The sequence below is a fragment of the Aspergillus novofumigatus genome (genome assembly GCF_002847465.1).
Source record: "Aspergillus novofumigatus IBT 16806 chromosome Unknown P174scaffold_3, whole genome shotgun sequence".
Taxonomy (NCBI): Eukaryota; Fungi; Ascomycota; class Eurotiomycetes; order Eurotiales; family Aspergillaceae; genus Aspergillus; species Aspergillus novofumigatus.
Genome location: NW_020194276.1, coordinates 2,967,728 through 2,983,792, shown reverse-complemented (window position 1 = coordinate 2,983,792; position 16,065 = coordinate 2,967,728). Strand labels below are relative to the sequence as shown.

The window sequence follows — 16,065 nt, the reverse complement described above, 5'->3', positions numbered from 1 at the left end:
TATTGCGATCGACTCCATCTGATCATTTCCCATTGCGGAGCTCTATGATCATTATTGATCAGTAAGTCACCAAGTAGCATTTAATTTTGCCATCAGCATCACTATGAGGCATTGATCGCCCTTGACTGTTCTCGTCTTGCCGCCGGAGCTGTTTGCAGCAGTAACCTGTAACTTGTACGTAACTGAAGTAATTCCTTACCTTACTGGAAAAGAGTAAATAAACATAGTAAAATTGCTTACATGATTCCGAGCTGACATCATGCTTGTTCTCAATCAGCAAATTGAATGATATTATTTTGATGCTTCGTAGTCATTATTAACTAACAGTCGACATTTATATCAAGTTATCGTACCTCTCTACGGAGTATTACTGTCATGCTCTTATTAAATAACCTGCTAAGACTACTAAGATAGCCAACCTCCATCCATTTCCATCCATTGATTCTTCCCCTCTGGTTCTGGAGTGAAATCTTGTTCCTGGTCATCTATTTCGTTCCTGTTCCTGATTTCCCCTGTTCTTACCAAACTCCAATACCTACCTTCACATCTCATATTATCATTATCATACCTTAGCTACTTGTATCGCCCTCCTCCAGTATTGCAAGCCAGTACTAGTCAATCCATTCTTCTTGTCGTTGTTGGCTGCTTTCGCTTTCATCTGCTTCCCTTTCCGGCGCTTCATCCGCTGCTTCTGTTCTTGTGATTCTCTCTGGGCGGTTATCGTCTCTCAGCTCCTCTGTCTCATTGTAACCTTCCACGTACCTTTCTTCATTCTTTTGTTTTTCTGTTCTCCTTCTGGTGATCAATTCAGTTAGCGGTTGCCTTGAGTTCCTAGGGAAATTGTGGACTTTCGATAATTTTTTCTTTACTTTTTTACTTCTTTACTGTTTTACTTTTCTCTTAACCATTTCCGATTGTTTATTAAAATCTCTGGTGACTACGTCCAAGCTACAGTACTTGGCCTAAAGTACCACTGTCCTCGTCGTAGCTCCGGTGCTTCCCCTCAGTCTACCAATTGCTTCTCATGGCGCCTTGACGGACTGCTGTATGTTCCACCTCTTCTTCTCCTTTCCCTCTTCTTCCCTCTCCCTAATTAGTCTGCTTTCCCTCTTTTTCCTTCTCCATCGTCCCTGCTCCACAGGACCAGAGGCTGAGCTAGTTTCATGGTCCCAAAAATCATGCTCTCACTATCTACCACTAGCCGGTCCTTATCCAATATGCATGCCCGTCATTACCATGTGGTGACACTGAGCTAACTTGGTTCTTCTGCGCTTCTCTCCTAGTGAGAACGACGTCGATGTCGTCGATGTGAGGACTTTTCACTCCTTTAATAATTTCCCTGACACTCGTTATTTTTGTTTTTCTGCGCTTGCCGTGGATCTGAACCTATTCCAATTTACCCGCTCCCCCCGCCATGGCCGACAGCTTGGGGAAGAAAGAGCGCAGAAAAAGCCTGAGCGTGTTTAGCCCGTCCTCGACGACCTCAATTCTATCCGGTTCCGCGATTACCCACGATCGATCGCCCTCGGACGATGTCAACACTCTCAAGAAGAAGAACCGACGAAATTCCGGGTTTTTTGGTGTCCGGAACACCAGCCCAGCAAGAGCTCCGGGCAACAATGCTCAGCATTGGCCCGGCACGATCGAATCGGAATCAACGGCAGCCCGCATAGCGTCGACACCTACAATAATAGTCCCGGAGACCACCACTCGTTCCCGACGTAAATCCCTGCAGAAAAGGCGCACGTCTGTCTTTGGTTCCTTACGATCGCTTCATTCACTGGATGACGACGAAAAGTCTCTCGGGCGCGTAAAAGGTTCGCCCGTTGACGATGAAGACGCCTTTGCCTCTCGAAATGGAATCGGCTCGGTCATTCTGCACCATGGAGCGATCCAGACGACAGGCGGCATGTGGAGGAAGAAAAGCCAGTACCTGGTCCTCACGGATACGCATCTCGTTCGGTTCAAAAGTCAGAGCAAGGCTGCGGAGATGTTCTCCTCGATACCTGCGTCCTATGCGCGGTCCCCAGCAATGAATCGCCAATCAGTCGCCTCAATTAACTCGTTGCAAGAACCCCAGCTTGCTGTTCCCAACGATGCCTCTGTGGGAATCCCTCTGAACAGCATCATCGCGGTGTACATGTTGGACGACGGGAGACCTTCGTCCATGGTCGAAGTTGCCTATCTGGACGAGCGGCTGCACAAGGCCGCTTTCATACAAATGCAAACATCAGATCTCCAGGAACTAAACCTATGGATGATAGGGATTCGTTCAGCAGCGGAAATGACCCGTAATGCGGATCCTCTACCCTTTGACCAGAAGTCGATCGAGTGCGTGTCCCGGATGCTCGAATACGAGAGAGATTACGACCCAGAAACGTTTCGTATGTTTCGGGTCATCCAGATGGCCTCCAGTAGCAAGACTACCACACGGGCCTCATCGGATGACCTCACCAAGCTTTCCCCCACCGGGTGCTATCTCGCCTTGGGTTCGCACAAGCTTCACTTGATACCTTTGCACAAAATCTCCAGTCGCTCTTCGGTTGTTTCGATGTCCGATCTGGAAACTGCAACATCTTTCGGCTTGATGAATCTAACCGGTTTATCAATGGAGTGGGGTGACGATAGCCTCCATCTAACGTTTCGACTTCCACTTGGCAAACCATTCTCAGTCTTCCTGGCTTCCGTACATTCGCTCGAGGTTGCTTTCTGGATAAGGCAGCAGACGGAGTTTTTGCGTCCGTTGTGGCTCCGGCAGCCATACGATTTTATCGTGCCTCGCGATTTGAACCATGAGAGCAATTACCCGCCTGTCAGCTTGGACGAAGACTACGGCTGCTTTGATCGGACGTTGGTCGCCTATTCCGCCAGTTATGATATCGACACCTCTAACATCCGCTATACGATTGACATGCAATGTGACAATGCGCCCTGCTTCAGACTCTTGCCGCCCGCTTCCCCCCAGCGCCAGAAATACACCGCATTAGAGCTCATTGCGGTCTTACGAGCTCTTCGGTACAACGAGTCTTTCTGCTCTATCTCATTTAGCAGGGTCAGCTTGGATGCGCTCCAGAGTGTTCGTGATTCCCATGGAGTGGACACAGACGCTCTCCTCACTCGCTCCGGCTCTCCCATTCACGTTCCCGGCCAGGAGAACTTGTCAGTGTTGTCGCAAGAGATTCGCGCTTTGGCCCTGAAAAGCACTTACCTCAAACGGCTTGATTTTTCCTACACGTTGAGCCGCACGCCCAGGTCTGATAGTGAGAGTCACGATCCAGGATGTGGAATTCCTGAAGCCCTTTTCCCCATCTGCCGCAGGCAGCTCACGAGCGTCGACTGTGTTGCGCTCAATGGAATTAGACTCGGAGATTCAGATCTCGACTACTTAGTCGACGCTGCCTCGCAGAAAGGAAGTCATTTACGTGCATTGGAAGTAGGGCACTGCGGCCTGACCGTTCACGACATTGATCTCCTTCTTTCAACACTCGTTACTCAAGCCTCTACGCTAGAGGCCATCGACCTTTCTGGTATACAGGGCCGTTTGGGTCCCAGCTTACTCCAACAGTACCTCGGGCACTTTGGCAAACTGAAAAAATTTGATCTCTCACGCGTCTCCCGAACTTCGGGCCCGGAAGCGCTGATCAGCCCAGAGACTCTATTCAGATGGCGGCTGCAGGAGCTTTCTCTGAGTGGAACTGCGGTCAATAGAGAGACTGTCGATGCGATAGCTACTTATCTGGCCAGCGATCAATCTCGCGAACTACGTGTGCTTCGGCTCGACCGGTGTGGACTGACAGGGCAGGATGTTGCCATTTTTCTGCACTCAATAGCTGTGGTTGGTGCGCCTCGGGATCTGCATCTTTATGTCAGTGAGAACCGCCTAGACCTCGGTTGTTCGTATCTTTTCGACGCCATAGCTCAGAACAAGACACCGTCGCATCTTTCAATGAGGATGATTGACTTTAAGAGGGAAGAGCAATTTCAGGAACTAGTGGAGGCTCTCAGAATAAACCGGACCCTGAAATATCTCGACATTTCCAAAGCCTCACTGCCGTATGACGCCGGACCGGAGACGTGCAGATCGCTCCAATTAATGTTCGAGGAGAACAGCACATTGGAAGACCTGGATATCAGCGGAGAGAGTGCACACTTGGATGTGGCACGATTTGGGATTGGGCTCAACCTGGCCTTGACCGGCTTGAAAAAGAACAAGTCCCTCAAGGTCTTGAAGATAGAGCACCAGAAACTTGGATTTCAAGGCGCGAGCACTTTGGCCTCCGTGCTGGAGGAGAACACCTGCCTGCGGGAAGTCCACTGTGAGAACAACGACATCAATTTGCAATCGTTCACTGTCCTGGTCAACGGACTCCAGCGAAACAGGGCAATCTTGGACCTCTCTTCCATGGACCGCGACCGGGTTCAGTCGCTCGATAAATTCCGGCGGGAGATTGAGAACGTCAAGCGTGATCTGAGCCACGCGCCGAGCTCCACTACGAGCTCCATTCGCCGCTCGATCCACGCTGCCATTCATGTCAAGGATACGACGGTTGGGAATAAGCTGTCCAAGCATTCCTCGGCGGCAAACCCTGCTCGTTCTATGACCTCGCCATCTTTGAGCTCAGCGTCGACGACCACCACCGTGCAGGCTTCCCATATGATGGATCACGATGTTGAGATTATTCTGCAATCCTTGAATGAAAAATGGGACTCGGAGGTTGCGCGTCTGCGTCGCTATCTGTTTCGGAACTACAACATGGCCAATGGAATCGACGATGGCTACGAGGATGCCGCTAGTGATAGCCGGCCGGCTACGGCGGCTAGCCTTGGGACGATGCTGGAAAATCTGAAACTGAGTAGTTCGGAACTCGGCGACGAGAAACCTACGATATCTCAGACCAGCTTGCAGGCTACACCACAATCTGAAGAGAAAGCCGACTCTCCAACGCCATCAACTGCCAGTGCAGAAAGCAAGAGCAGCCATCTGGACATTTTCAAGAGCCTCGACGCCGATAGTGGCTTTCGAGCCGAACTCGGCGATCGACCACAGACAGCTGGTGTCGTGCTAACGCACCATGGGTCCGCAGGCTTGCCACTAGAGTACTCTACCTCTAATGCACCCTCGGCGCGCTTGGCAGTTCCGGTTCCTGCGATGCCATCAGTTACAGTCAAACCTAACAGCGTCCGAAGCGCCCGCAGCTCGAGCTCCGTGTCCACAAGCGCGGGTACTACAGTGAGTTCACGTAGTGCATACGGCACAGCTTCCTCCACGCTAAGGGGCTTCCTCAGCAAAGGCGTATCGAAAGATCGGCGCGGTCTTGATAAATTGAAACCTGGGCCTCTTTGTGTCTCTAGTGATGCGCCTCCCCAGCTGGATTGGACACCACCTCAGTTAGAACTACGTGGGTTCCGATAGATGAAGGTGCCCATAGGCCCTCAGAGTTGCGAAGGTTGATGAGCTTGTCTGGACTCGCTTGAACGCGTGCATCATCTTCCAAGCCGGTTCTGGGCAACCTCCACTCGAAAGGACACATTATGAATTGTACAGCACAATTTGTTCCTGGATATTCGACAACAATTTCTTTTCTTCCATTTTGTTTCCTCCTTCATTTCTCTCTCTTGGCTGAGCCTGCCTGTACTTACTATCCAACCTATCTGTATCTGAGCCATTCACAGCGCTCCTGGAAGCGAATTCGTGGATTACCATGGCTGCATGTTTTGGACAATATTGCCTGGACCCATTCCCTCCTAACCTCTCGTCCTCCTTTTTTGCAATTTTTTCCGCTTTCTTTTGGCGCTTGCTTGTTTTTCAACGGATATCCCTGCCGAGTCATTTCTGCATTTTCCTTTCTTTCTTTCTTTCTTTCTTTCTTTCTTTCGAAAAGGCGTCTACCAAAGGGTGAAGGTGAGCATAACACGGATCTGCGAGTTTGGCGCATGGACTTGGTGCGCGATTTGTCTCATTTGTTTGCAACATGCTACTTCTAGCGCATATGCACATCCCCTCGGCGTTTTGCATTTCACTTTCTTCCTTTCCCCTTTACCGATCTCTTGTGTCTTTTCCTTACGGCATGGGAGTCTGATGATTCTAATTGATAATGTCATAGAGTTGTTGTCTGTCTCGAAAGCTGCGGGCTGTCTCGAGATAAGGCTCTGTTGAATACTATGATATCTTTTCCTTACGAATGCTGTATTTAGATAGCATCCATGTATGAATATATATTCTAGAATATCAAATTCTTCCCGTTTCAGATTTTGAAGGTGTTCTAGTTTCAATCAGTGAAGCTGTTTTCTCTTTTAACTTGAATATATTCTGCGACAGGTGCCATCACCCGTCCAGTGTTACAGGACACAAGATTGCCTCGCAGGCACTAAGAAAGAATCAGAAGGTGTCTTAAAATTTGCCCGAACTGTTTAAGAAATTGAGGTGTCCAAAAGTACATGTTTTATGCAGTGAGTCGTACAATATTATGTTGCCTGAGACTAACCCTAAACGCCGTTATAGGATACCAAAAGACGCAGGCCGCGCACCCAGATATGCAGGGCGGCTTCTCCTTCTCTCAAAACAGTGGGTGGAAGTATACATCAAGGAAGGGCAAGCTCAAAAGTCAAAAAGATATATGATTAGAAAGGCTGAATGTCGTTGCCGCACGGAGGAAGCGAAGAAGAATCTAATGACTAGACCGCACCATCCAGAACGACGATTCCTCGCTTCTTGTCGAGTTCGTCCTCCCTTCGGCGGATTTCGCGGCCCTGCTTGGCGAGCTCCCGCAGTTTACGGATATATACATTGGCCGCGACGCCGCTCTCGCCCTCTCCGCGATTTGCGAGGGCCTTGGCCCGGCGGTTCTGGCATGCAGTGTATAGGGATTGCGCTTGCTGCTGTTTCACCTCGGTCAGCTCCCACTGGACCGTCCACTTGTCGGACGATGTGAAATTGGTCGGCCGCTCGACGTAGTAGCCGTTCATTTTGTTCTTGATCGTGAGGGTCATGGCAAGCAATTCTCGCGGCGCTTCCTGAGCCTCCTCCGCGGGTGCGTCTTGAGACTCCGAGGCAGGCAATCCGTCTGAAGTTGCTGGTGTCTCTTGATCGACATCGGATGTAGTGGAAATTTCCTGCGATGAGCACTTTTTCTCGTCGCTCGATTCAGCAGTCTGGTCCTTTGCGGGGTGGCTGGTTGGCTTCCTGCTTTGAGCTCTGATGGCGCTGGTGTAGGTTTAGGATTTATACGCTCCGTAGAGGGTAGGTTGAGAATGCGTCGCTGGTAGGCCTCAATTTTTTCCTGGTTCTTCGTTTGAATGGCGTGGATTTCGTCATCGGTGACCGGCTCCGCGAAGATATACATGAACGGCGTCTGCGCATCTCGGGTCTCAAAATGGAATCGCAATGACTTCTTTGGAAATTTCTCGGTGGCTTTGTCAAGGACCTTGTTCCATAATGCTAGGCTGAGTTGAAACTCGGTATCGCCCAGTGAAGTGTCGGACTGACCGTGCAAAGTCTGGTCCATTTCCGGCAAACTGACGTACTGAAATCCAAAGATACGCTCAACATTATGGAAGGCGACGAAGATGCCATCCATACGACCAATTCGTACTTGGAGAGAGTACTTCAAGAACGCAGCCCGAATCATGTCGAAGAATTCGCGCTCATAGGACTCGTAGCCGCCGAAGCGATGGCGAATCTCATAACCGAGCCCATGCTCAAAGTTGCGTACGTCCATACGGATGGACACGACCGCTCGGGTCTTCAGATCGAACATTCCAGTTCCCGGAAGCCTGGGATCATAAGCGTCCAATTGAGATCTCATGACGAAATCGCCCATTGTCGAATAATGGTAGGCCTCGGGAATAGCCTGTTCTTCTTCCGGAGAGATCTTGTTCGTACTGGTCCTCCTGTATCGCTCAAAATCCTCCTTTGGCAGAGTCAGGAGTTTCTCTAATGACTTGCCAAGGTTCATCAGAATGTTGGCAGAGTCAAACTCTTTATCGGCATCAATGGCGTATACACCGTCTTGATACCGGAGAAACATGGCCGCTGGCGCTCGCAAAAGGCGTGTAAATGTACGCAACTTATCTGGGAAGCCCTGTGATATGTTTCGGGCGTCGATCGGTCTCCACGAAGAGAGCAGGTAATGGAAATGAGAAAGTACCGAGGTCATGCTCGACGATGAGCCCACGTACTTTTTCTTCTCTTTTGCTGCAATTCCCCGAAGAGTCTCGTCCCTGGACGATGTAATGTATTCCTTGAGTGCATCAAAGTCGAATTCAGTGACAGGCATGATGGAGCCCAGATACGGATCGAAGTTGAAGACGCGGGATCGAGGATCACGGAGATGATATACACCAGGGCTTAAGGAACAAGTATGTTAGCTCACCCTCGTGACTCGACAACAAAATCGAAAGCAACTTACTTGAACAAGACTCTGTCAAGACCGAATGACAATTGAGGAACCGGAGTGGTCTTAATTTCCAGAGCTTTGCATCAGTGAGCTAAATGATCTAAAGTACGTTGAAAGAGGGATGAAGCACGTACGCGTGATAGATAACTCTTGGGAATGCAATTCACCAGAATGTCGGCCCAGTACAGAGCGCGCATTTGCGGACAAGGTTTGGATGGTTTCCCTGCCCCCGAGATTTGCACCTCTGGAATCCAGCAGAGTCACAACTGACTGAAGGGAGGACTGAATACGGGCAGTGCTGTCCTCCTGAATTGTGGGTCAGCTACAGAGCGAACTGCAAAAAGAAATAGTGTAACTCACCTCGCCCTGGAATGGAGCGCCCGGATTCCCTGATTTCGCTTTTTCCAACGCGGAGAGCTCAGCTCGCTTGATCTTCGCCGTCACCGTCTCTTTCAGAATTGGTTGACCAGTGTCTGGTGCAGTACTTCCACGTCTCTTTTTCGTAGCTTCCGTGCGTACCTTGGCATCATCGTCGCGAAGCGTTTTCAGGATCTGTTCCTGAAGGGACATAGATGTGCTGGGAGTGGGAGTGGGAGTGGGACTGGGGCTGGGCCTGGGAGTGGGACTGGGCACTCTGCGAACAACGGAGTCCGCGACATCCTGTACACCCTTTCTCTTTCTCCTCTTCTTCTTCTTCGCTGGGGTGGAATCGCCCTTGGGAGTATGAAAAATCAGCAGCCGGATCTAGGAGTAAAGCGAGTCTTCGGGCGTAGCTGGCTTCAGAGCCAGTACGAAGAAGAAAAATACCTCATCGGAAGTTGCACGAGTGTTTCCATCGGAAGCCCGGTCATCGCCAGATTTAGCGCGTGATAGAGGCGAGTTGTAGAACTGGCGCAACCGGGGACGACCTCCGAGTCCCTGAGCTAAACAGGAAAAGCAGACATGTTCGCGGAGAGGGTCTTTCAAAGACCGCACGGAGGTCCGAAACATCCAGTCCAGATGTATCGCAGTATGCTTGGCGAGCAGTTAGGGATGTCTGCTCAATTGAATTGAGGTGTGAAGGTCAGTCAATGCTGTAAACGCGAGAGCTTGAAGCGTCCCCAGGGTCTTTTTGGCTTTTTCTGCCGGTTGGCATTCACCGCCCTTGCTCTGTTGATAACAGTTCAGATAGGCCGATGAAGATGGTATACGGAGTAGATACCTTCTTATGGGTTGGCGATGATCTTCGCTCGGTGCTTTTGTTGAGTGACAGACTGTCTGAAAAAATCAAAGATGTGCAGATTGACATATCAAATCTGCTGTAATGAATTCAGGATATTACTCGGCGATAAAACTGCTACGTGCAACACAGTAGTAATAGTGTAGAGGTCTCTGGAACCTCTTTGCACCCTCAGAAACTAAACTACTTTTGATTATCTCAGTGACGACCCTTCAAATAACAACTATATCACTGACTGTAGGGAGCAATTGACCGGATGCATATCCTAGTGTAGACCAAAGCTGAGGGCAATCTGCGCATCGCCAAATCCGGGGTCGGAAGGGAAAAAGAGGGCCCGCCGGTCCGCGACAGAAAAAAAAAAGGTGCGGTGCTTCTTGGGGAGAATCTGTGGAAAGCTTCTTTTTCCAACAGCCACATTATTTGCTGTCAACGCAGTTTGATCTCAAGTCAATTCTCTCAAGAGGTGAGGCAATTTTTTGCTTTTGGTTATACTGGTATCTGGCGTGATTGTCTTGTCCATCCCCTGCCAATTGTGAACATGCAATGAGTGAGGGGCACTAGCCAGGTGCCCCTCCGAGCGGTTGCGGTTCATGATTGTCAGTCATCGATGATGGCTGATTGAATCTCTCTGCGCGGGGAATACAATCTGCTTCATCTCCGAATACTACTACGCGTTTGGTCTTGCGGCAGAACAATTGGAGGAATTACAGCCTGCCTCACTACCTTCTCGATAGACCGCTAACGTGACTCATACCTTTTCAGGTTTGCTCGAGAAAACTGCATCCAAGATGGCTCAAGAACAACTGCGCGTCCTTGTGGTCGGCAACGGTGGACGCGAGCATGCGTATGCCTGGAAGCTGAGCCAATCGCCCCGCGTCGATATCGTCTACGTCGCTCCAGGCAATGGCGGTACTGCTCAGGGCGCCTCCAGCAAGATTACCAACGCCAACGTTAAGGGAGACGATTACCCTGGCCTCGTCGAGTTTGCGCAGAAAAATGGTGTCAATTTGGTCGTTCCTGGACCTGAGGCACCCCTTGTGGACGGCATTCAAGGCTATTTCCAGGCAGGTGGGTGTTTTGTTCCCTGCCGGACCCTATTGGGTGATACTTAATAGTATGGGACATGCTATTGACGTCCATGACAGTCGGAATTAGATGCTTTGGGCCTTCCAAGGCTGCAGCCCGCATGGAGGGATCCAAGACCTTCTCCAAGGACTTCATGAAGCGCCACAACATCCCCACCGCCGCATACCAGAACTTCTACGAATATGAGCCCGCCCGTCAGTACCTGGACTCTGTGAACCACAACGTTGTCATCAAGGCAGATGGGTTGGCAGCTGGTAAAGGTGTCATTATCCCTCAGACCAAGGAGGAGGCCCACAAAGCGCTCCGCGAAATGATGCTGGATCATCAGTTTGGAGATGCTGGTAATGAGGTTGTTATCGAGGAGTATCTTGAGGGTGATGAACTCAGTATCCTCACCTTCAGCGACGGCTATACGATTCGCTCCCTCCCTCCTGCACAGGATCACAAGCGCATCTTCGATGGTGACCAGGGTCCTAACACCGGCGGAATGGGCTGCTATGCTCCAACTCCCATCTCATCGAAGGAGGTTCTGGAGGAAATCGACCGCACCATTGTGCAGCCAACAGTCGACGGCATGAGAAAGGATGGTTCGTTTGTTTCAACCAATTCAAGCTTTATCGGACGTATGCTAATAGATTTGATGAAACCAGGTTTCCCCTTTGTGGGTATCCTCTTCACTGGTCTCATGATGACCAAGGACGGCCCTAAGGTCCTCGAATACAATGTCCGTGGCGGAGATCCGGAAACACAGACCTTGCTCCCGTTGCTCAGCGATGATACCGACCTGGCTCAGATCATGGTTGCCTGCACTGAGCACTGGCTTGACGGTGTGGACATCAAGATCAAGCCCGACTTCTCCACCACTGTGATTGCCGTAGCGGGTGGTTACCCCGGCTCCTACGCCAAGGGCAAAGCAATCACTCTGGATCCGGCCCCTGAAGACACATTGATCTTCCATGCCGGCACGAAACTCTCCGGCAACGAACTGCAGACCAATGGTGGCCGTGTTATTGCTTCCACCGCTACTGCATCCACTCTCGAGGAAGCACTCCGCAAGAGTTACGCTGGCATTTCGACAATTCACTTTGAAGACATGTTCTACCGCAAGGATATTGCGCATCGTGCCTTCAGACAGAGAGACGCAGCCGCTTCCCAGCAGCAGCAGTCTCTCACCTATGCCTCTGCTGGTGTGTCCATCGACGCTGGTAATGATCTTGTCAACAAGATTAAGAGCTGTGTCGCTCGTACGAAGCGCCCTGGCACGGACGCGGTGATTGGTGGTTTCGGAGGTCTCTTCTCCCTTGCCGCCGCCAACTCTGCGTACCACCCTGAATCTCCCACTCTGATCGGAGCGATTGATGGCGTCGGAACCAAGTTGAAGATTGCCCACACTGTGGGTGTGCACGACACCGTGGGAATCGATCTGGTTGCCATGAACGTCAACGACTTGGTTGTCCAGGGCGCCGAACCCCTCTTCTTCCTTGACTGCTACTCTTGCGGCAAGCTGGACGTCGAGACTGCTGCTGCCTTCGTGACCGGCGTCGCGGACGGTTGCGTGCAGGCGGGCTGTGCCTTGATCGGCGGTGAAACCGCCGAGATGCCAGGTCTCTTCGTCGACGAGACCTACGACGCCGTTGGTGCCGCCGTCGGTGCCATCAACACCACCGGTAAGAACGCCAAGTCCATCCTGCCGGCCACCTCTGCCATGCAAGCCGGTGATGTCCTGCTCGCATTGGCGTCCTCTGGCCCTCACTCCAACGGATACTCGTTGGTCCGCAAGATCGTCGAGAGATCCGGACTGAGCTACAACGACCCTGCGCCCTTCACCATGCCTTTCTCATCCTCCGAATCTCTGACCCTGGGCCGCGCCCTCCTCACCCCTACCCGCATCTACGTCAAGCCCATCCTGAAGGCTCTGTCAACCCCGCCCTCCAACAGCGCCAGCGGCTCCTCCGCCATCAAGGGTCTGGCCCACATCACCGGTGGCGGTCTGGTCGAGAACGTGCCCCGCATGCTTCCTTCGACCCTCTCGGCACACATCAACGTCTCCGCCTGGCAACTGCCCCCGGTCTTCTCCTGGCTCAAGAAAACCGGCAACGTCACCGCCACCGAGATGGCGCGCGCCTTCAACTGCGGTGTTGGCATGGTCATCGTGGTCGAGAAGGGATCCGAGGCCGCCGTCAAAGAACTCTTCAAGAAAGAGGGTGAAGTCGTCTACCAAGTCGGTGAACTCAAGCCCCGCCAGGGCGGCGAGGAAGGCTGTGTACTTGAGGGCTTACAGACCTGGGATGCTTGAAACTGCTTCTGAAAACCAAAAGAATTCTTTCCCTTTCTTTGTTACATACTATATCTCATGACATGCTCTCTGAAAAACCTTTTTTTTTTCCCTTTTTGATTATCTATATTTTTGTTTGACGACAACTTGACTTGCCTACTACATAAGTGATGACGAGGGATGAATGTCAATAACACCTTATGTTGGGTGGAATGCACTTACTTATAGAATGAATACAAGCAATACCCACACGTCTATATACTCCTCAAGTACACCTACTGAGATTCTAGGCCTGATATCATGCGATAAACTGCCAACCACCGTCGGTGACTGCTTTCTGGTAGGCACAAGAGCTAGGCTGTGACATCATATTATAGAACAGACTACAAGACGTACCTCTGTGCTCTCTACAGGACTAGCAGGAGCCATGCCAGCAGCGAGGAGCCAGGTTCTCTAGCGATAATTGGAGTTGAAGACAAAGAGCAGGCCGGAGACCAGAACATCAATCGGGTGAAAATGGGAAGCAATAGGATTCAAACAGGCGCTGAACTATACGAGAACTGTCACCGCACTGTCCACAAGACCCCATGTACACTCCTTCTACACTGCTCCCTTTTATCGGCTCTCACTACTCCTTCTGGCCACATTCCGTGAGCCGTCCGAAATTGCCGGTACACCGAGCAACAAGCATATCAATGGTAAACCCATCTCTATTTCACAACTAATATAAAAAATTCCTTTTCCAGGCAATCTTTTCCTCATAGTGCGAGTAGAGAAGGCCTGCATGTCACCATTCCCTCCATTCCGGTCTTTTGATACAACGGGACAGTACGAGCGAAGAAAAAACCAAATGCAAGAGCTGTAACCCGGTCAGCTTAGTGTCATGGAAAATTCAAGAGAATAATGGAGGAACACCGTCATACCTTAGAAGCACTTGCGGTGAACGATCGAAGGACCGCTCTCGTCGTACTCCTGCTTGGAGATCCACATCTGCTGGAAGGTGGACAGGGAGGCCAGGATGGAACCACCAATCCACACAGAGTATTTACGCTCAGGAGGAGCAATGATCTTGACTTTCATAGATGAGGGAGCAAGGGCGGTGATTTCCTTCTGCATACGGTCGGAGATACCGGGGTACATGGTGGTACCACCAGACTAAAGAGAGGAAGAAAAATAAGCACACAGTTGAAAGAAAAAAGGACGGCATGAGCCGAACAGAAAGGCAAGAAGGCTTACCATGACAATGTTACCGTAGAGATCCTTACGGACATCGACATCACACTTCATGATGGAGTTGAAAGTGGTGACGTGGATACCGCCGCTTTCCAGACCCAGAACGCTAGGCTGGAAGAGAGCCTCAGGAGCACGGAAACGCTCGTTACCAATGGTGATGACCTGACCATCGGGAAGTTCATAGGACTTCTCCAAGCTGGAGCTCTGGGAGGCAGTCTGAATCTCCTGCTCAAAGTCGAGAGCGACGTAGCAAAGCTTCTCCTTGATGTCGCGGACAATTTCACGCTCAGCGGTAGTGGAGAATGTGTAACCACGCTCAGCCAGGATCTTCATCAGGTAGTCCGTCAGGTCGCGACCAGCCATGTCGACACGGGAGATGGCGTGGGGGAGAGCGAAACCCTCGTAGATGGGGACAACGTGAGTGACACCATCACCAGAGTCCAGGACAATACCGGTGGTACGACCGGAAGCGTAGAGGGAGAGAACGGCCTGGATGGAGACGTAGAAGGCGGGAGCGTTGAAGGTCTCGAAGACAATCTGGGTCATCTTCTCACGGTTGGACTTGGGGTTGATGGGGGCTTCGGTCAAGAGGACAGGGTGCTCCTCAGGAGCGACACGGAGCTCGTTGTAGAATGTGTGATGCCAGATCTTCTCCATGTCATCCCAGTTTGTGACAACACCGTGCTCGATGGGGTATCTGAGGGTGAGGATACCACGCTTCGACTGTGCCTCATCACCGACATACGAGTCCTTCTGGCCCATACCAATCATGATACTGCGTTGGAATCGTCAGCGACCATGACTCGAGCTAGCGCAACAGCCGAGAATTAGGAAAGGGGGAATTATTTACCCATGGTGACGGGGACGACCGACAATGGAGGCTATCTCGCAAGTTAGCGTTTAATTGTCCAAATTAAGCTGTCGTGCACGATGATTCAGGGAGAGGAAACCGCCAGTAGGGGAATAGCCACCCGACGCAAGGGCAACGGTTGACACATCTCCTGGCGACAACCTGCACAGTGACATCAAGGGATGACATGTGGTAGGAGGGGTAGACTCGAATGTTTAGCATTATGGGGTGAGGGGTTGACTTACGGAAGACAGCACGGGGAGCATCGTCACCGGCGAAACCGGCCTTGCACATACCCGAACTACGAACCAAGCGTCAGTACGAGATACGAAATATTGTGTTCATCATCTCAAGAGCATTTTCTCGCTGCGTTGAATAGAAAGAAACCCAAGGGAAGCACTCCGTGAGAGACAACCGATGCCAGCGCTGGAAGGTGCCAAAGGCGCCAGTTGAGCGACCGAGAGCTCGGACGGTCAGGAGGCTCAGAAGCGGGACTCTTTGGATAAACAACGCCCAAGTCGAGAGAGAACCATCAATGATGCTGAAGATAAAAAACATACCCATTGTCGATGACGAGAGCAGCAACTTCTTCTGTAAATTGGAAAGATGCAATTATCAGTAGTTGTTCGCTATGTGGGTGTAAAGCAAGCGAGCAGGAGGGGTGGAACGGGGGGTTGTTTGGTGGCAGGGAACCCAAGCAAAGCTGTTGAGGTGTCAGAAACCACGTACCTTCCATGTTGACAGAAATAGGATTAAGACGAAAACTACAGAGAAGAAAAAAAGAAAATTAAAGAGAAGAGAGAGAGATATAGACTGATGGAGGGGAAAACGAGATAGAGGGGAGGTGGATGGAAAGTTGAGTTTGAGTACGTAAGTTGGGAAAGGTTGTTGTGTAGGGAGGGAGAGAAGTTCGAAGTAGGGGGAGAGAGGAGAGAGGAGAGCGAGAGAAAGGAAGATAGCTAGCTGGCTGGCTGGCTGGCTGGGTTAGCGGTAACCGTAAGTAACT

General features: G+C 51.0%; 4 protein-coding genes across 4 annotated transcripts; 2 read left to right on the top strand and 2 right to left on the bottom strand.

Moving 5' to 3' along the window:
• Positions 1 to 1,414: 1,414 nt before the first annotated feature.
• Positions 1,415 to 5,413, top strand: P174DRAFT_368566 (uncharacterized protein; the record flags this gene model as incomplete). Its single annotated transcript, XM_024822231.1, has 1 exon — positions 1,415 to 5,413. The coding sequence occupies one exon, from the start codon at positions 1,415 to 1,417 to the stop codon at positions 5,411 to 5,413; it is 3,999 nt and encodes a 1,332-aa protein (XP_024684420.1).
• A 1,262-nt stretch (positions 5,414 to 6,675) lies between these two features.
• Positions 6,676 to 9,386, bottom strand: P174DRAFT_459323 (Pet127 family protein; the record flags this gene model as incomplete). The annotated part of the gene is made up of 6 exons (XM_024829755.1): positions 6,676 to 7,193; positions 7,229 to 8,346; positions 8,409 to 8,472; positions 8,531 to 8,702; positions 8,757 to 9,140; positions 9,204 to 9,386. The coding sequence occupies 6 exons, from the start codon at positions 9,384 to 9,386 to the stop codon at positions 6,676 to 6,678; spliced, it is 2,439 nt and encodes an 812-aa protein (XP_024684419.1).
• Positions 9,387 to 10,009: 623 nt separating this feature from the next.
• On the top strand, positions 10,010 to 12,997 carry ade1 (bifunctional aminoimidazole ribotide synthase/glycinamide ribotide synthase; the record flags this gene model as incomplete). The annotated part of the gene is made up of 4 exons (XM_024831795.1): positions 10,010 to 10,078; positions 10,378 to 10,683; positions 10,761 to 11,288; positions 11,337 to 12,997. The coding sequence occupies exons 2-4, from the start codon at positions 10,404 to 10,406 to the stop codon at positions 12,995 to 12,997; spliced, it is 2,469 nt and encodes an 822-aa protein (XP_024684418.1). The 5' UTR covers positions 10,010 to 10,078; positions 10,378 to 10,403.
• A 903-nt stretch (positions 12,998 to 13,900) lies between these two features.
• On the bottom strand, positions 13,901 to 15,795 carry act1 (actin ACT1; the record flags this gene model as incomplete). Its single annotated transcript, XM_024825612.1, has 6 exons — positions 13,901 to 14,131; positions 14,213 to 14,984; positions 15,060 to 15,090; positions 15,305 to 15,360; positions 15,620 to 15,650; positions 15,789 to 15,795. The coding sequence occupies 6 exons, from the start codon at positions 15,793 to 15,795 to the stop codon at positions 13,901 to 13,903; spliced, it is 1,128 nt and encodes a 375-aa protein (XP_024684417.1).
• Positions 15,796 to 16,065: the final 270 nt, after the last annotated feature.